Consider the following 20,918-nt stretch of genomic DNA (forward strand, 5'->3'; position numbering starts at 1 on the left):
GGCACTAGGGTGTTGAACACTGAGTAGTGGTTTCTTTGCAGCAATTTGACCATTAGGGCCTGATTAACACAGTCTCCTCTGAACAGTTGATGTTGAGATGTGTCTGTTACTTTAACTCTGTGAAGCATTTATTTGGGCTGCAATTTCTGAGGCTGGTAACTCTAATGAACTTATCCTCTGCAGCAGAGGTAACTCTGGGCCTTTCTTTCCTGTGGCGAGGCTCATGAGATCCAGGTTCATCATAGCGCTTGATGGTTTTTGTGACTGCACTTGAAGAAACTTTCAAAGTTCTTGAAATTTTCCGGATTGACTGACCTTCATGTCTTAAAGTAATGATGGACTGTCGTTTCTCTTTGCTTATTTGAGATGTTCTTGCCATAATATGGACTTGGTATTTTACCAATAAGGCTATCTTCTGTATATCACCTCTACCTTGTCACAACACAACGGATTGGCTCAAACGCATTAAGGTAAGAAATTCCGCAAATTAACTTTTAACAAGGCACACCTGTTAATTGAAATGCATTCCAGTTTGTGCAAAGCTGTCATCAACACAAAGGGTGGCACTTTGAAGAATCTGAAATATACTTTGATTTGTTTAACACTTTTTTGTTTAGTACATGATTTAAAAATGTGTTATTTCATAGTTTTGATGTCTCTGCTATTATTCTACAATGTAGAAAATAGTAAAAAGAAAGAAAAACCCTGGAATGAGTAGGTATGTCCAAACATTTGACTGGTACTGTATATGTGTATTTAAGTAGTAAAAGTTAAGTATTTGATCCCATATTCATAGCATGCAGTGAATACACCAAGCTTGTGAGTCTACACATTTGTTGGATGCATTTGCTGTTTGTTTTGGTTGTGTTTCAGATTATTTTGTGCCCAATATAAATTCATGGTAAATAAAGTATTGTGTCATTTTGAAGTCACTTTTATTGTAGATAAGATTAGAGTATGTTTCTAAACACTTCTACATTAATGTGGGTGCTACCATGATTACGGATAATCCTGAATGAATTGGGAATAATGATGAGTTAGAACGTTACAGACACACAAATATCATACCCCCCAAGACATGCTAACCTCTCACCATTACAATAACAGGGGAGGTTAGCATACCCCCCAAGACATGCTAACCTCTCACCATTACAATAACAGGGGAGGTTAGCATACCACCCAAGACATGCTAACCTCTCACCATTACAATAACGGGTTGGTATTTATGGTATTATGATATATGTGCTGTGTTAAAGATTGTGGACTCAAGAGAACTCGAATCATCGGGGTACATTGGTACTTCATTTCCAACCCCATAATGTTATCAATATTGCATCATTTAAAATTAGTAATCATTATTTATTCTTTTCCATAAAGGTTTGTGACCGAAGTGACCCCTGTTGGTTACATCTTGGTAGTGCAGGCCATGTCCTAGTAGAGAAGGAGATTGTGTCAGAACGTAAGATAAGAATCAATTAATTGATATAATCATAAGAAAGCAGCTGATTTTGGAGGACAGTTCCACCAGCAGCCAAATGGCCTTGAGGGCTTGGTCTACTCACCAGTGCACACTCGTAGATGGGAACGTCTGAGGCCCCTTGCAGCCGGAGGCTGTGTAGCACGGCGTCGTGGACGGTAGTGAACAGACGGCTCTTAGTGATGGACTCAGAGAAGAAGCTTGCTCTGGATAACTGCTCCACCACACAGACTGGAGGAAAGACAAATCAGGTTAGACAACACACACAAAGACCCCACACGCTAGACCAGAGAGACCAGCATGAATTAGCACAGACACTCACCTTGGCATCCAGCTAAATAGATGTCAATGTCAATCTCTCTATAGTCTCGGAATATCTGCAATAAAGAGAGAAAATAGTGAGAGAGATGGAAAGAGAGTGAGAGAAGGTCAAATAAGAAGGCCGTGTTTTTCTACGGGACTGTTTGTGTTGCACTAGTTTGGATTAATCTGGTTTTTCTCTTCTATCCCTCTCTCTCTCCACCACTCTCCCCCTCTCTCTCTATACCACTCTCTCTCTCTACCACTCTCTCTACCACTCTCTCTACCTCTCTCTCTCTACCTCTCTCTCTCTCTCTCTCACCTCTCTACCTCTCTCTCTCTACCTCTCTCTCTCTACCTCTCTCTCTCTACCTCTCTCTCTACCTCTCTCTCTCTACCTCTCTCTCTCTACCTCTCTCTTTCCACCACTCCCCCCCTCTCTCTCTATACCACTCTATCTCTCTCTCTCTACCTCTCTCTCTCCACCACTCTCTCTCCACCACTCTCTCCACCACTCTCTCTTTCCATCACTCTCTACATGTCTATAAGTGCCTCTTCCCTGACAATCTAATTTCGACCTGCCTACTCCCAGAACATAAGACCTTTGTTTGATTCAAGCACAAGGCCACTCAGGAGTACGACAGCGAACAATGTTACATAAGGAGACTGGATACAAAGAAACTACAAATACATTTCTGAAAACATCATTAACCTCTCCTTCCTTTTTTCTCCTTCTCCCTCTCTTTCACTGTCTTCTCTCCATCCCATCTGTGATCAACCCTCCCTCTCTGTCTTTCCTCCTTCTATCCCCCTTTCATCCATCCCCATCCTTCAAAAACACACACACTCCTCCCACACACACACAAACATACGTTATTCAGCATCATCACAGTGACGGTGTCTACAAAGCTGGCTGTGGAGAGATCCAGGATGATGGTATGTGTGTCAATGTCCGAGCTCCTCCCCCTCTGCTCTTCTCCTACGGTACTGGACGTCTGGGTTATGGCATCATCGCCATGACTACCAGTCTCAGAGCCCAGGTCCAACCTGGTCCATTGCTGCTCGTAGGCCCAGTTCACCTTAGATTGACAGAGGTTTTGCTGACTGTAGGCTTTACTTGAGTCTAGAGTTTCCTGTAGAATTATAGTACATCATGCTACAGACCTGTCCATTAGTGGGTCTGTCAGTCAGGGCGATGTCTGTCCTGTTTCCCTTCAGGTTAGGGGAGCCCTTCTCTACATCCACCTTGTCCTCTGGGTGGACTGTACCATTGGGTATGTGTCCATTCACACCATTCTGGGAAGGGAAGGGAAGGGGAGAGACATCCATTGAAATAATGTCACTTGATAATAGTATAAAACCATTTTTGTGTGTGTGTGTGTGTGTGTGTGTGTGTGTGTGTGTGTGTGTGTGTGTGTGTGTGTGTGTGTGTGTGTGTGTGTGTGTGTGTGTGTGTGTGTGAGACGGACTGTATGTATATGTGATGTGTGTGTGTGTGTGACGGACTGTGTGTGTGTGTGTGTGTGTGTGTGTGTGTGTGTGTGTGTGTGTGTGTGTGTGTTATCCGTGTGTGTGTGTGTGTGTGTGTGTGTGTGTGTGTGTGAGACGGACTGTATGTATGTGTGTGTGTGTGTGTGTGTGTGTGTGTGTGTGTGTGTGTGTGTGTGTGTGTGTGTGTGTGTGTGTGTGTGTGTGTGTGTGTGTGTGTGTGTGTGTGTGTGTGTGTGTGTGTGTGTGTGTGTGTGTGTGTGAGAGACGGACTGTATGTATATGTGATATGTGTGTGTGACGGACTGTGTGTGGGTGTGTGTGTGTGTGTGTGTGTGTGTGTGTGTCTGTGTGTGTGTGTGTGTGTGTGTGTGTGTGAGACGAACTGTATGTATATGTGATGTGTGTGTGTGCTGACTGTGTGTGTGTGTGTGTGTGTGTGTGTGTGAGACGGACTGTATGTATATGTGATGTGGGTGTGTGTGTGTGTGTGTGTGTGTGTGTGTGTGTGTGTGTGTGTGTGTGTGTGTGAGACGGACTGTATGTATATGTGATGTGTGTGTGTGACGGACTGTGTGTGTGTGTGTGTGTGTGTGTGTGTGTGTGTGTGTGTGTGTGTGAACCTGTTTTTTTGCCTCCTTTTTAGCTTTCTTTTCTTCTTTCTCGTCTTTCCTCTTTTGTTTAGCGTCTCTTTTCTTCTTTCTCGTCAGCAGCTTCCCAATGTCAATACCGCTCTGTGTGAGGAAATGAAAGAGAGAGGTTGAGAGAGAGATAGTGAACATTTCAGAGAAAAAGGGCAGATTGAGAGAAAGACACACACACACTACCTTCTTCTGCAATGCGTCCAGGTATAACTCAGCATTGGTATAGTACACTGTGGTGGAGGAACGGAAGATAGTGATACCTGGGATCTCTTTTGCCTGCGGGACAAACCAACACACAAACGAGGGGGGGGGGGTCAATAGACAGTCATCTAAAAGCTGCTTTAAACTCCGTTGTTCACTAACCCATCCCTCCCTTAGTATGTATTGTATTGAGGTCCTCCATCTCACCTCTTCATATGTGTCTGTGTCCAGGTAGAGCTCAGTCCCAGGAACCTGCCCCAGAATAGAGTACCGTGGCCTGGGAGACAAAGAGAACAGGGATGTTATGCACTTTGAGAAGAAAGTGGGACACAGTACAGTTTAGAAAGTAATCCTCTCTCCTTTCTACAAACAAACAAACACAGACTCACAGCTGTGTTCTGAAGATGACAGTGAGCAGAGAGAAGGCGATGGATGCAGCCAGGCCCAGGTCCAGGTTCAGCAGGATAGTACAAACCAGCGTTACCAACCACACCAGCTAGGGGGCAACAGAGACACATGTAATCAATAGGGGGAATACACAGCAACCAGGGGCCTCGTTTATAAACGGTGCTTGTGCACAAAATATGCCCCAACACATGCGTGTGCCAGTTTTCACGCAAAAGTTGAGATTTAAAAAAACTGAACTTGACGTGAGAATGTGCTTATCCTCCTGTAAACTTCAGACCATGAGTACACACACTTTCTAGTGGTTGAAGTATTGCGTTTAAAGAAGGCAAACGTAGCCTAGTAGCCTTGTGCCAATGGGGGATATACACTGAGTGTACAAACATTAGAAACCATATAATATTGAGTTGTACCCCGCCACGCAGATATTTAGTGTTACATTTACGGTCAAAGGTTATAAATGAGGCCCCAGGGGTTCTATGTTCTGTCATATACGTCCAGTTAGGATGCAGGTCATAGATATGAAGTTTATGTGTTGCTCTCACCAGGTCCACTGTGTTGCTCTTCCAGAGTGCAGGAATGTCTAGGTACTGCTTAAACATGCCTTTCAGGTTTACAAACACTATGCAGGACAGGACAGCCTAGGACACACACACACATCAGATCAGATCAGTGGCGTGGTTTTGTGTGTGTTTGGGGGGGTAGAGAGATAAATACCTTGGGTAGCTCCTCAAACAGTGTCCCCAGTTGCAGAACGGTGATCAGCACAATCACTGAAGAAACCACGCCAGCAACCTGACACAATACACAAACACACATCAGTAAGTGTGTATGCCTGCAGAAATATTAGCAGGTGGACATACGGTGCATTTGGAAAGTATTCAGACCCCTTGACCTTTTCCCTCATCAATCTACACACAATACCCCATAATGACAAAGCAAAAACGTTATTTTTTTAAAGATTTTTGCAAATTTATAAAAAACTAAATGAAATATCACATTGACATAAGTATTCAGACCCTTTACTCAGTACTTTGTTGAAGCACCTTTGGCAGTGATTACAGCCTCGAGTCTTCTTGGGTGTGACGCTACAACCTGGACCATTGACTTGTCCCGAAGCCACTCCTGCGTTGTCTTGGATGTGTGCGTCGGGTCGTTGTCATGTTGGAAGGTGAACCTCCAGTCTGAGGTCCTGAGCGCTCTGGATCAGGTTTCCATCAAGGATCTCTCGGTGTTTTGCTCCGTTCATCTTTCCCTCGAAGAACATCCCCACAGCATGATGCTGCCACCACCATGCTTCACCGTAGGGATGGTGCCAGGTTCAGGCTAAAGAGTTCAATCTTGGTTTAATCAGAGCAGAGAATCTTGTTTCTCATGGTTTTAGAGTCTTTAGGTGCCTTTTGGCAAACTCCAAGTGGGCTGTTATGTACCTTTTCCTGAGGAGTGGCTTCCGTCTGTTTTAGTCTCTGACATGTACTGTCAACTGTGGGACCTTATATAGACAGGTGTGTGTCTTTCCAAATCATGTCCAATCAATTGAATTTACCACAGGTGGACTCCAATCAAGTTGTAGAAACATCTCAAGGATGATCAATGGAAACAGGATGCACCTGAGCTCAATTTCGAGTCTCATAGCAAAGGGTCTGAATACTTATGTAAATAAGGTATTTCAGTTTTTTAAATGTATTCATACATTTGCAAACATTTCTAAAAACCTGTTTTTTGCTTTGTCATTATGGGGTATTGTGTGTAGATTGACGAAGAAAACATTTAATTTCATCAATTTTAGAATAAGGCTGTAACGTAACAAAATGTAGAAAAAGTCAAGGGGTCTGAATACTTTCCGAATGCACTGTGTGTGTGTGTGTGTGTGTGTGTGTGTGTGTGTGTGTGTGTGTGTGTGTGTGTGTGTGTGTGTGTGTGTGTGTGTGTGTGTGTGTGTGTGTGTGTTACCTGTGTCCTGCCCCCAGTGCTCTCCTGGATGAGGCTACGGGACATAGAAGAGGTGACAGAGTAGCATTGGAAGAATCCTCCCACTGTGTTACTGAGACCCAGAGCCACCAGCTCCTAGAGAGAGAGAGAGAGAGTTTGAGAGGGGGAGATGAGAGGTATGCAGATGAGAGGGGGATATGAGAGGTATGCAGATGAGAGGGGGATATGAGAGGTATGCAGATGAGAGGGGAAGATGAGAGGTATGCAGATGAGAGGGGGAGATGAGAGGTATGCAGATGAGGGGGAGATGAGAGGTATGCAGATGAGAGGGGAGATGAGAGGTATGCAGATGAGAGGGGGAGATGAGGGGGGAGATGAGAGGGGGAGATGAGAGGGGGAGATGGGAGGTATGCAGATGAGAGGGGGAGATCACAGGGGGAGATGAGAGGTATGCAGATGAGAGGTATGCAGATGAGAGGGGATTATGAGAGAGAGTTTGAGAGGGGGGAGATGAGAGGGGAGATGAGAGAGTTTGAGAGGGGGAGATGAGAGGTATGCAGATGAGAGGGGGAGATGAGAGTTTGAGAGGGGGAGATGAGAGGTATGCAGATGGGAGAGGGAGATGAGACAGAGAGTTTGAGAGGGGGGGAGAGGTATGCAGATGAGACGGGGAGATGAGAGAGAGTTTGAGAGGGGGGGAGAGGTATGCAGATGAGAGGGGGAGATGAGACAGAGAGTTTGAGGGGGGAGAGGTATGCAGATGCCAGAGAATGCACTAATGACCATCATTTGACCACCACAAGTAAATAAATCCTAGCGCATATTCAGACTATACTGAGTCCCAGCTGCTCCACAGCCCCCTGTTGTATTGTTAACTGCAACTGGTGTACTTCTCATCCATACAGATGTGGGATCTTAATTTGATCGCTCTTTTGTTGATAAAAATGTTCCTGCAAAACAGGAAATGCAAACTTGTAGTGTATTCAAGGTTTAAAAAGCTTCTAAAGTTTGTAATTTCCTCTTTAGAATTTCAGACTTGATTTGACCTAACGTAAAATGTATTAACTCCTATAAAAAATACCCATGAATTATAATCTGCATAATAATTCACATTTCCTGTTGCTGCAGGATTATTTTCCTGCTGTAGCAAACTGGCTTAAACTAAGATCGAACATCTGTGCTTGACTGAGCAGAGCGTGTCGGCCATTAAACATTCAGGACCAGAGAGCTGTCTCTCTCCTTCAGAGCAGAACAACCTCAAGCATACCCTTGCCTACCTGCATAACTGTGTGCGTGCGTGTGTGTGTGTCCCACCTGGTTGCTGTCCACCTTGTAGCCGTGTTTCAGGCCGAAGGTTTTGCCCAAGGAGATGTTGATGGCATAACCCACTATGGCCACAGCAAATGCATCACCAACCACCGTACCCCACAGACTGACGTCAGGTAGACTGGGAGACTTCAGCCTAGGGATGAAGAGGAAGAGGAAGGAAAGGTAAAAGAGAGAGGAGAGGGAGGACAGAGGGAGAGGGAGGACAGAGGGAGAGGGGGAGAGGGAGGAAGACAGAGAGGAGAGAGAGGAGGGGGAAGAGGAGAGGTGAGAGGGGGAGATGGAGAGGGAGGAGAGAGTGGAGAGGGAGAGAGGGAGGAGGGAGGATAGAGGAGAGGGAGAGGAAGGAGAGAGGAGTGGGGGAAAGAGAGGATGGAGGATAGAGGAGAAGGAGAAGAGAGGACAGGGGAGAGGGAGGACAGGGGAGAGGGAGGAGAGGGAGAGGGAGAAGAGGGGGAGAGAGAGGAGAGGAGGAAAGAGGAGAGGGGGGGAAAGGGAGGAGAGGGAGGGGAGAGGGAGAGAGGGAGGAGAGAGGAGAGGGTGAGAGGGAGAGAGGAGAGGAGAGGGAGGAGAGGGAGAGAGGGAGGACAAAGGGGAGAGGGAGGAGAGGGAGAGTGAGGAGAGAGTTGAGGGGAAGTGGGATGAGAGAGGAGAGGGGGAGAGAGATATATATGGGAATGATGTGGGTCAAGGACAGCAATGTTGTCAACACTGTAAAATGTATCTCCTCCATTACTGCCCCTGTCCAGACCCCTTCCTCCATAACTGCCCCTGTCCAGACCCCTTCCTCCATTACTGCCCCTGTCCAGACCCCTTCCTCCATTACTGCCCCTGTCCAGACCCCTTCCTCCATTACTGCCCCTGTCCAGACCCCTTCCTCCATTACTGCCCCCTGTCCAGACCCCTTCCTCCATTACTGCCCCTGTCCAGACCCCTTCCTCCATTACTGCCCCTGTCCAGACCCCTTCCTCCATTACTGCCCCTGTCCAGACCCCTTCCTCCATTACTGCCCCTGTCCAGACCCCTTCCTCCATTACTGCCCCTGTCCAGACCCCTTCCTCCATTACTGCCCCTGTCCAGACCCCTTCCTCCATTATCCACAATAAATCCCCTTGATTCCTGCCACTGATGGTCCTCTAGGTCCTTCAACAGTGGTAACAGGTGTCGTGTCAAATGTACACAAGCTCAATGACCCATATACAATGAATAATATTCTAGAGGTAATCATTAGGATGCCCCGGACCACATACTTGACATTAGAGGTCATACAGTGCAGGTGCCTGGTCTTCCAAACACTGGCTGTGTAAACACCGACAAGGGTGCTGTCTTTTGAGGCAGGACGGTAAAAAGGTGCCTTCATTAGTCAGCATCCAAAGATTATGTATAGATGATTAGCCTAACAAATAATCATTTGAAGGTATTTAATTCCATAACAATGCACAGGTAATGCGATAAGGACTCAAATGAACCTAATTGATAAATGGTAAACCAAGTGATGAAGTACCTGTAGGTTACTGGAGGTAAAGCATCGTTATAAAGAACAGCTTTTTACATTTGAAAGAATGAAATGATCACATTTAAAGTAAACCGTTGACAACTTGATCAAGTTGAATACAGATAAGATGCCTACAACAGCTGACCTGGATCAATAGCATTAGCGGCTGCTTGGCTTTGGTCTTTGGCAGTCCAGCAATCTGAAGACCATGCAAAATGAGCTAATACGCACTACCCTAAGTGTCCCCAAAACGCTAGGGCCGGGTCTGGTGGGTACACAGCCCCATGAGCCTCTGAGGTCCCTCGTGATGAGTTCAGCCCTGCTCTGGGATGACTCCTTCTCAATGAGTTAAAGTACCTTCAGAAAGTATTCATACCCTTTGACTTATTCCACATTTTGTTGTGTTACAGCATGAATTCAACATTTATTAAATCTTTTTTTTTTCTCACCTATCTACACACAATACTCCATAATGACAAAGTGAAAACATGTTTTTAGAGATTTTTGCCCCAAAAAATAATAGTAAAGTACAGAAATATCAAATTTATCCTGAACAAAAATATCAACACAACATGCAGTAATTTCAAAGATTTTACTGAGTTACAGTTCATATAAGGAAATCAGTCAATTTAAAATATTCTCCAAGGCCCTAATCTATGGATTTCACATGACTGGGCTGTGGTGCCGCCAAGGGTAAGGTTTGGAGGGCAGCCAGGCTCAACCACTGGGGAGCCAGGCCAAGACAATCAGAATGAGTTTTTCCCCACAAAAGGGCTTTATTACAGACAGAAATACTCCTCAGCATGGGGACCTTTTATTTCAGCTCATGAAACATGGCACCAACACTTTACATGTTGTGTTTATATTTTTGTTCAGTGTATTTAAGTATTCACATGCCTGAGTCAATACTTTGTAGAAGCACCTTTGGTATTGATTACAGCTGTGTGAACATTTTCCCATTATTTTTTTTAATTCTTCAAGCTCTGTCAAATTGGTAGTTGATCATTGCTAGACAACCATTTTCAAGTCTTGCCATAGATTTTAAAGTAGATTTAAGTCAAAACTGTAACTCGGCCACATTCACTGTCTTCTTATTATGCAACTCCAGTGTAGATTTGGCCTTGTATTTTAGGTTATTGTCTTGCTGAAAGTTGAATTAATCTCCCAGTGTCTGGTGGAAAGCAGACTGAACCAGGTTTTCCTTTAGGATTTTGCCTATACATATTTCCATTCCATACATTTTTATGCTGAAATACCCATAACATGATGCAACTTAATATGTGACTTGTTAAGCACATTTTTACTCCTGAACTTATTTAGGCTTGCCATAACTAAGGGGTCGAATACTTAATGACTCAAGACATTTCAGCTTTTTTTAAATTAATTTGAAAACAATTTGAAAACATGATTCCACTGACATTATGGGGTATTGTGTGTAGGCCAGGGACAAAAAAAATCTCAATTGAATCCATTTTAAATTGTACGTTATGTTTGATATCACTCTCCGATACTTTCTGTCCTTGCTTTGTTCTGAGTGTAACCTTGACCAGGAGAGCACTCTGCCCCAACAGACCAGTCAACAACCTATAGCTACTGACACACACACACACACACACACACACACACACACACACACACACACACACACACACACACACACACACACACACACACTCATAAACACTCACCCTCTGGGGATCTCGCCAACCACAGCGACGTCGTATTGGCTGTTCAGGTTGCCGTAGTAGGAGATGAGTGTTGCTGCTATGATCTGTAACACACACACACACACACACACACACACACACACACACACACACACACACACACACACACACATAGGTTGCCATGCTCACAACAACAAATCATCTGCTGTTGTATGCACGTGTAGGAACTTGCATGTGTGTAATTGTGAGTAAATCATTATCGCAGACCCTGTGTGGGTTTGGAATTCAAGCAGAAACACAGGCCAATCATTGAACAGAGCTCATCACTTGAGAACATTTTATTGGATCAATGAGAAACCAAGCACTACCATTAACTGGAGGAAAACACACCAACTGGGTAGAATATTAACCCTTTGAGATGTACCAAGAGCTTCCAACTGATTCTAATTGATGATATCACAACAAAAATCTGGATCATTAAACTGAGAATAAGATTAACTTCCTCTCAAAATGTTTAACAGGATGAGAAGACACTGTGTTCTGTTACACTCCTTATAGATATCAGCCATGGTGACAGCATGCCCTCTAGTGGCTTTCATTAGAACACACATGTTCAAGGGACCAAAAGAGAGAGAGAAAGAGGAGGAAAAGACTTGACAGGAGGATGGAAAAGACTTGACAGGAGGGTAGAAAAGACTTGACAGGAGGATGGAAAAGACTTGACAGGAGGGTAGAAAAGACTTGACAGGAGGATGGGAAAGACTTGACAGGAGGATGGAAAAGACTTGACAGGAGGATGGAAAAGACTTGACAGGAGGATGGGAAAGACTTGACAGGAGGATGGAAAAGACTTGACAGGAGGATGGAAAAGACTTGACAGGAGGATAGAAAAGACTTGACAGGAGGATGGAAAAGACTTGACAGGAGGATAGAAAAGACTTGACAGGAGGATAGAAAAGACTTGACAGGAGGATGGAAAAGACTTGACAGGAGGATGGAAAAGACTTGACAGGAGGATGGAAAAGACTTGTATGAAAGGTTGTCTCTGACGCAGCCTACTTCTTGTAATGATCTAATAAACTCAATCAATCAATCAATCAATGACTGTACGACTAATGACACAGGTTAGGTATGGAGGACTTACCACTATGAGTTCTATGGGAATAGGCAGAGGTAGTTTCTTCTCATAACAGGAGTTGAGTTCTTTGACCACTATGAGGACCAGCAAGGCCACTAGACTAATCACCAGGGCCCCAATGTTAGTCTCTGGCAGATGTCTACAGATGTCTATTAGGATCTAAAGAGAGAGAGAGAGAGAGAGAGAGAGAGAGAGAGAGAGAGAGAGAGAGAGAGAGAGAGAGAGAGAGAGAGAGAGAGAGAGATGGACAGTCAGACTGTTACTGCCTGCCTCCACTAGGTGGAAAACTTGCACAGCTTTGTCACATCTGTGTGTGTGGATGTGTTGTGTGTACTCACATAGACCTGAGACAGTGGTCCGGAGAAGCGTGCAGGGTGGATACCAAAGATGTATTTGAGTTGTGAGACGACCACGTGTGTAGCTGCTCCTGTTGTATAACCACGTACCAGGGGCTCCGACAGGTACGTCACCACGAAACCAAACCGCACCATGCCCAGCAGGACCTGAAAGAGCCCACACAGTACAGTGGTGCTGGCTGCTATCTGTACTCTGTAGGCGTCGCGGGCTGTCACATCCAGACCTGCTGTCCCGTTGGTTCCATTCAGGAATGTGAAGTCACTGTCTGGGGCCAGCCTCTCTGTCACACTGCCTATCATGATGCTGATCACAGCAAACGTTCCTGAGGAAAAACACACACATCACCTTGGTGAAACTCATTATTCCTCTGACCGATGATATTAAAAACATTAATTCTCTAAAGTCTTTCTCTCTCTCTCTCTTTCTCCTCCTTTCTCTCATTCTCCTCCTTTCTCCCCCCTCTCTCTCTCTCTCCTTCTCCGTCTCCTCCTCTCTTTGTCTCCCTCTCTCTTCTCCTCCTCTCTCTTTCCTCTTCCTCTTTCTCCTCTCTCTCTCCTCCTCTCTTTCCCTTTCTCTCTTTCTCCTCCTTTCTCTCAATCTCCTCCGTCCTCTCTCTCTCTCTGTCCCCACCTCTGTCTCCTCCTCTCTCTTTTTTCCTCCTCTCTCTTTCTCCTCCTCTCTCTTTCTCTTTCCCTCTCTCTCATTCTCCTCCTCTCTCTGTCTCCTCCTCTCTCTTTCAATCTCTCTCTCTGTCTCCTCCTCCCTCTCTCCTCCTCTCTTTCCCTCTCTCTCTTTCTCCTCCTCTCTCTGTCTCCTCCTCTCTCTTTCAATCTCTCTCTCTGTCTCCTCCTCTCTCTCTCTCCTCCTCTCTTTCCCTCTCTCTCTTTCTCCTCCTCTCCCTGTCTCCTCCTCTTTTTCCCTCTCTCTTTCTCCTCTCTCTTTCTCCTCTCTCCTTCTCCTCCTCTCTCTTTCCATCTCTCTCTGTCTCCTCCTCTCTCTGTCTCCGCCTCTCTCTGTCTCCTCCTCTCTCTTTCCCTCTCTCTCTTTCCTCTCTCTGTCTCCTCCTCTCTCTTTCCCTCTCTCTCTTTCCCTCTCTCTCTTTCTCCTCCTCTCCCTGTCTCCTCCTCTTTTTCCCTCTCTCTTTCCCTTTCTCTCTTTCCCTCTCTCTCTCTCCTCCTCCTCTCCCTGTCTCCTCCTCCTCTCTCTCTCTCTCTTTCTCTCTTTCTCTCTGTCTCCTACTCTCTCTGTCTCCTCTCTCATTCCCTCTCTCCTTCTCCTCCTCTCTCATTCCCTCTCTCTCTTTCTCCTCCTCTCCTTGTCTCCTCCTCTTTCTTTCCCTCTCTCTCTCTCCTCCTCTCTCTTTCTCCTCCTCTCTCTGTCTCTCCTCTCTCTTTCCCTCTCTCTCTTTCTCCTCCTCTCCTTGTCTCCTCCTCTCTCATTCCCTCGCTCTCTTTCTCCTCCTCTCTCTGTCTCTCCTCTCTCTTTCCCTCTCTCTCTTTCTCCTCCTCTCTCATTCCCTCTCTCTCTTCTCCTCCTCTCTCTGTCTCTCTTCTCTCGTTCCCTCTCTCTCTTTCTCCTCTCTCTTTCCATCTCTCCTTGTCTCCTCCTCTCTCTCTCCTCTCTCTTTCCTCTCTCTTTCTCCTCTCTCTTTCCCTCTCTTTCTCCTCCTCTCCTTGTCTCCTCCTCTTTCTTTCCCTCTCTCTCCTCCTCTCTCTTTCTCCTCCTCTCTCTGTCTCTCTTCTCTCGTTCCCTTTCTCTCTTTCTCCTCTCTCTTTCCCTCTCTCCTTGTCTCCTCCTCTCTCTCTCCTCTCTCTCCTCTCTCTTTCTCCTCTCTCTGTCTCCTCCTCTCTCTTTCTCCTCCTCTTTCTCCCTCTCTCTGTCTCCTCTCTCTTTCTACTCCTCTCTCTTTATCCTTCTCTCTGTCGCCACCTCTCTCTCTGTCTCCTCCTCACTTTCCGTTTTTCTCTTTCCCTCTCTCTTTGTCTCCTCGTCTCTCTGTCTCCTCCTCTCTCTTTCTCCTCCTCTCTCTTTCTCCTCCTCTCTTTTTCCTCTCTCTGTCTCCTCCTCTCTCTTTATCCTTCTCTCTCTTTCTCCTCCTCTCTCTTTCTTCTCCTCTCTCTGTCTCCTCCTCTCTCTTTCCCTCTCTCTCTGTATCCTCCTCTCTCTGTCGCCTCCTCTCTCTTTCCCTCTCTCTTTCCCTCTCTCTCTGTCTCCTCCTCTCTCTGTCTCCTCCTCTCTATGTCTCCTCCTCTCTCTTTCCCTCTCTCTCTGTCTCCTCCTCTCTCTTTCCCTCTCTCCTTGTCTCCTTCTCTCTCCACTCTGTCTTACCTATGGAGATGTGTCTGGAGGTGCCAAGGATGCAGTAGACCAGTACAGGGTAGAAGGAGGTGTAGAGACCAAACACTGGAGGCACAGAGGCCAGGAGAGCATAGGCCATACCTAGGCAAATGTTACAGGAAGGTCTTCACAGTCTTCACAAAATAGATAGTTATTATATATTCTCAAATAGGTCATGTAACTTTTAGGAATTTAACAGCCCAAAGAGATTAAAAAATAACTTGAGATCAATTTATGTAAATCAGGCTTTTCCATACCTCAAGCATTGGCATCAATCAATCAAATATATTTATGTAGTCCTTTTTACATTAGCAGGAGATTTGGGAGATTTCCATGTGAGTTACACCTGTTGCTGATTTCAAGTTATGATCGGGTCATGCGATCCGGCCCTGTGATTGGACCATGTGACTGGACCATGTGACTGGACCCTGTGATTGGGCCCTGTGATTGGGCCCTGTGTGTGTGTGTTTGGTCAGACAGTAGATGTAGCACAGACCCTGAGGCAGGTGCATGATGCCAACGCTGATGCCAGAGATGAGGTCTCCCAGGCCGTTGTCTCTCACTGAGTAACGTGGCAGCCATGACAGGACAGGAAAAGTGCTCAGCACAGAGCGCTTCAGCTTGGGCATGGAACACCTGACACCAGGAGGGGCGGAGTGCATCATGGAGAGTTGGAGAAAAGAGGAATACAGTTTTGTTATCCATTTGTGACAACTGAAATGTGTCTGCCGAGTTTAACAGTTGGTGGAAAGGGCATGGATAAGCAACTCTTCTCCTGGAGCTCCACAGTGTGTGCAGGGTCTTGTTCTAGCCCAGCTCCAACACATATGATTTAACTAACCGGGAGACTTAAAGCCTGCACACACTGTGTCCCTTCAGGACCGGGGTTTACAGAGAAACCATGACAACTATCTGTACGGTCCTGTTTAGCCGCCCAGTAAAAACAAAAGTGGTGTAATCTGTGTTTGGAGTGTTCATCTGGATTATGTAGCTAAAGCGTTCTTGGCTTTGTCTTGTGTTTTTAATGAGTTCATTTTTTCTGACTTGATATATTAATATTTGGTGGTAGTGATGTCATACTCTGTGATTGGTTTATATTTGGTGGAAGTGATGTCATACTCTGTGATAGGTTCATATTTGGTGCCAGTGCAGTGTCATACTCTGTGATAGGTTAATATTTGGTGGAAGTGATGTCATACTCTGTGATAGGTTTATATTTGGTGGCAGTGCAGTGTCATACTCTGTGATAGTGTTCAGCACTGTCACCAAATATTAACCTATGTTTCAGTTTCAAGAGGCCATCCTGGCTCAGGTCAAGAGGAAGGTTAACTTTTCTCTTCAAGCCTCAATAAGTCACACGGCCTGGACCAAACTGTCTGGATACAGTGCCTTACAAAAGTATTCACCCCCTTTGCGTTTTTCCTATTTTGTTCCATTACAACCTGTAATTTAAATGGATTTTTATTTGGATTTCATTTAATGGACATACACAAAATACTCCAAATTGGTGAAGTGGAAAAAATAACTTGTTTCAAAAAATTCTAAAAAATAAAAAACGGAAAAGTGGTGCGTGCATACGTATTCACCCCCTTTGCTATGAAGCCCCTAAATAAGATCTGGTGCAACCAATTACCTTCAGAAGTCACATAATTAAGCGGCACCACCAAGCAAGCGGCACCACCAAGCAAGCGGCACCACCAAGCAAGCGGCACCACCAAGCAAGCGGCACCACCAAGAAGCGGCACCACCAAGCAAGCGGCACCACCAAGCAAGCGGCACCACCAAGCAAGCGGCACCACCAAGCAAGCGGCACCACCAAGCAAGCGGCACCACCAAGCAAGCGGCACCATGATGACCAAGGAGCTCTCCAAACAGGTCAGGGACAAAGTTGTGGAGAAGTACAGATCAGGGTTGGGTTATAAAAAAATATCAGAAACTTTGAACATCCCACAGAGCACCATTAAATCCATGATTAAAAAATGGAAAGAATATGGCTCCAAAACAAACCTTCCAAGAGAGGGCCGCCCATCAAAACTCACAGACCAGGCAAGGAGGGCATTAATCAGAGAGGCAACAAAGAGACCAAAGATAACCCTGAAGGAGCTGAAAAGCTCCACAGCAGAGATTGGAGTATCTGTCCATAGGAACACTTTAAGCCGTACACTCCACAGAGTTGGGCTTTACGGAAGAGTGGCCAGAAAAAAGCCATTGCTTAAAGAAAAAAATAAGCAAACATGTTTGGTATTCACCAAAAGGCATGTGGGGACTCCCCAAACATATGGAAGAAGGTACTCTGGTCAGATGAGACTACAATTTAGTTTTTTGGCCATCAAGGTGCAAACCCAACACTTCTGAGAACACCCTGTGAACACCATCCCCACAGTGAAGCATAGTGGTGGCAGCATCAGGCTGTGGGGATGTGTTTCATCAGCAGGGACTGGGAAACTGGTCAGAATGGAAGGAATGATAGATGGCGCTAAATACAGGGAAATTCTTGAGGGAAACCTGTTTCAGTCTTTCAGAGATTTGAGACTGGGACAGAGGTTCACTTTCCAGCAAGACAATGACCCTAAGCATACTGCTAAAGCAAGGGGAAACATTTAAATGTCTTGGAATGGCCTAGTCAAAGCCCAGACCTCAATCCAATTGAGAATCTGTGGTATGACTTAAAGAGTGCTGTACACCAGCGGAGCCCATCCAACTTGAAGGAGCAGTTTTGCCTTAAAGAATGAGCAAAAATCCCAGTGGCTTGATGTGCCAAGCTTATAGAGACATACCAAAAGAGTCTTGCAGCTGTAATTGCTGCAAAAGGTGGCTCTACAAAGTATTGACTTTGGGGGGTGAATAGTTACGTATGCACACTCAAGTTTTCTGCTTTTTTGTCTTATTTCTTGTTTGATTCACAATAAAAAATATTTTGCATCTTCAAAGTGGTAGGCATGTTGTTTAAATCAAATGATACAAACCTCCCAAAAATCGATTTTAATTCCAGGTTGTAAGGCAACAAAATAGGATAAATGCCAAGGGGGGTGAATACTTTCGCAAGCCACTGTAAGTTACACGGTCTGGACCAAACTGTCTGTCTGAATAAGTCACACGGTCTGGACCAAACTGTCTGCCTTTCATAACCCAGATAAAAAAGACTAGTTTACTATAGAATACTATAGTACTTACTACATAATGATATAGTATTCTGTTACTATAGAATTATATAGTATTTTGTAGTAAACTAGTATACTGTAGAATACTATACTGCACACTGTCGTATCCCTCGATCGTGTAGTGCAAACTATATAATTGTGTAGTATACTGTGGAATACTACTGTATACTACACACTGTAGTATCCCTTGATCATGTAGTGCTTACTATATAATTTTGTAATATACTGTAGAATACTGTACTACACACTGTAGTATCCCTTAACCGTGTAGTGCTTACTATAAAATGTTGTAGTATACTGTAGAATACTATATTAAATACTACAGTATTGTCTGCCAAAAACACTGTAGTAAATACTATGGTAATGTCCGCAAAAACACCGTTTTTTAACTATAGTAATACTACATTATTCAATTTGCATATGCTCCACCCATACCCATCCCCCATATACCAATTTGTGCCATATAAGTAAGAAACGTACATGCCAATTATAGACCATATATTGTGTTCAATACAGGTTATAGAAAAAAGCAGAAGTGTTGAACTATCTGTTCAGACTCCAGTCCTACCTTCAGTTTATGGAATATTTGCTCATAGTATATTTTATATGTCAAAGATAATAGAAAGAAACACTAGTAAATACTACAGTAATATCTGCAAGAACACTACAGTGAATACTATAGTATACTTCTGCAAAACACTACAGTGAATACTATAGTATACTACAGTCTGCGAAAACACTACAGTACATTACAGCAAAAAACACTACAGTGAATACTATAGTATACTTCCGCAAAAACACTACAGTGAATGCTATAGTATACTTCAGCAAATACACTACAGTGAAAACTATAGTATACTTCCGCAAAAACACTACAGTGAAAACTATAGTATATAAATATAGTAATACTACAGTATTTAGACCATAACATACTGTAGTATCTTTCATATGGGCAGCTGTCCTGTCTTCTCTTTCTGCACCTTTATCTGTTCTCTTCTTTCTCTCTCTGTGCCTCTCATTATCCTTCTCTCTTATCCTCTATATGTTTTCTCTCTAATATTCTCCTTCTCTGTCCGCCACAGACTGTCCCTCTCTGTCCGCCACAGACTGTCCCTCTCTGTCCGCCACAGACTGTCCCTCTCTCGTTCATCCTGCTCCTATCTTACCTCTCCCTGCGTCAGTGGGATTGCATAATGAAAGATCATCCATTGCAACCATATAAAGGAGCATATCACACATTCAAACACACAACACACACACGTTCATCTACGTGCCTTACTCAACTGTCCTCAAATAACCTGGGCAGTAAATTGTAAACTGAAGTCAACACAGTCACATCCAAAATAGCTTTTGTCAATGCATGTTATTCATCTGCAGAATTAGTCAGCAAATAGTGAAACTGATGCATGTCCCTGCTCCCCACGTGCACTATCCTCCCTCCTCCCCACTCTCCCATCCCTTCTGCCCTGCTCCCTCTCCTTCTCTTTAATCATATCTTACCTGAGGGAATCTTTCACCCTCTCCTTCAGGGGAGGTGTGGCGGAGTGTGTTCGTCTTCGGGCCACCTGGTCAAGGCAAAGCTCGTCCAAAACATCCCTCTCCACGTAAAACTTCCCAGCTCTCTGTTCTTCAACCCCCATGGTTGTCTGCCTGTCTGTCTTCCAACACTGAGTGTCTTTATGTTGATTGCTTTGTGTCTCTGTCTTTTCTGTCTTTTCTGTCTTTTCTGTCTTTTCTGTCTTTTCTGTCTTGTCTGTCTGTCTGTCTGTCTGTCTGTCTGTCTGTCTGTCTGTCTGTCTGTCTGTCTGTCTGTCTGTCTGTCTGTCTGTCTGTCTAGTCTGAAACACTGTGCAGGTCTCTCCAAAACATTACTTAGAAAAAAACACTGTTGGTCCAAAAAGTAAAAAATCTATTAGTCAAAAAAGAGAAAAACCTCTTGGTCCAAAACAACAGTTGTCTGCCAATTACCAACAACTGTCCAACACCCTGATAGGAGTTACAAAAGCATGAAACAAGAACTATGTCCCACGCTCCTGGCTGTGTCTCAGTTTGTATCCAGTTTAGCGGAGTGTGGGAGTGACCGTCCTCTCCTGCCCTTATGAGGGAACATCTCACACCCCCACCCAAGCCTCTGTGTGTGTGTGTGTGTGTGTGTGGTCGAACTTTACTATCTTTTGGGTTCCAGAAGTCCTCACAAGGACAGTAAAACAAGGACAATTCTAACAAGTGGTGACATTTTGTAGATAGGGTTGGGAGTTTTTTTAATCTTTATTTAACTAGGCAAGTCAGTTAAGAACAAATTCTTATTTTCAATGACAGCCTAGGAACAGTGGGTTAACTGCCTGTTCAGGGGCAGAACGACAGATTTGTACCTTGTCAGCTCAGGGATTTGAACTTGTAACCTTTTGGTTACTAGTCCAATGCTCTAACCACTAGGCTACACTGCCACCAAGTTACATTTAGGGTTAGGGTTAGGGTTACAATTAGGTTTGGGTTAGAATTAAGGTTAGGGTTAGGTTTAGTTTTAGTGTTAGGGGTTTGGAGTTAAGGTAAGGGTTAGGTTTAGGGTTAAGGGTTAGGGAAAAAAGGACTTTGAATGGGAATAAATGTTTTGGTCCCCACTTGGATAGTAAAACCACCGTGTGTGTGTATGTTTCTCTCTCTGTGTGTGTGTGTGTGTGTGTGTGTGTGTGTGTGTGTGTGTGTGTGTGTGTGTGTGTGTGTGTGTGTGTGTGTGTGTGTGTGTGTGTGTGTGTGGTCGGCAATGAAAGTACAGTGAAAGTATTTACTCAGGCCAGTCACCCAGCTGTACTTTTTCCCTAGGTCAATCATCCTGGGTTGAGTAGACATCTCTACCTTTCCTGAGTGTTATGTCCTGTTTTCATGTGCCATCCTTCAAAGTTCTTTGTAGTTTAAAATGTTTTTTTCTAAATAGTTTAACTGTACGAATTCTTTTACCCATCAATCAATAAATCAATCAATCAAGTCTC

At 44.6% G+C, this 20,918-nt stretch overlaps 1 protein-coding gene across 1 annotated transcript; it reads right to left on the reverse strand.

The window, feature by feature from the left end:
* Positions 1-918: 918 nt before the first annotated feature.
* slc26a6l2 (solute carrier family 26 member 6, like 2) lies at positions 919-20,007 on the reverse strand. Its single transcript, XM_014134693.2, has 19 exons — positions 19,429-20,007; positions 15,264-15,403; positions 14,759-14,869; positions 12,412-12,752; positions 12,080-12,232; positions 10,957-11,039; positions 7,762-7,909; positions 6,469-6,582; positions 5,233-5,310; positions 5,061-5,156; positions 4,500-4,606; positions 4,318-4,387; positions 4,093-4,185; positions 3,889-3,999; positions 2,942-3,073; positions 2,650-2,856; positions 1,800-1,854; positions 1,563-1,708; positions 919-1,431 (listed from the first exon to the last, which is right to left on the reverse strand). The coding sequence occupies exons 1-19, from the start codon at positions 19,566-19,568 to the stop codon at positions 1,405-1,407; spliced, it is 2,352 nt and encodes a 783-aa protein (XP_013990168.1). The 5' UTR covers positions 19,569-20,007; the 3' UTR covers positions 919-1,404.
* Between the last annotated feature and the right edge of the window lie 911 nt (positions 20,008-20,918).

This window comes from Salmo salar, chromosome ssa13 (genome assembly GCF_905237065.1).
Source record: "Salmo salar chromosome ssa13, Ssal_v3.1, whole genome shotgun sequence".
In the NCBI taxonomy this organism is placed as follows: domain Eukaryota; kingdom Metazoa; phylum Chordata; class Actinopteri; order Salmoniformes; family Salmonidae; genus Salmo; species Salmo salar.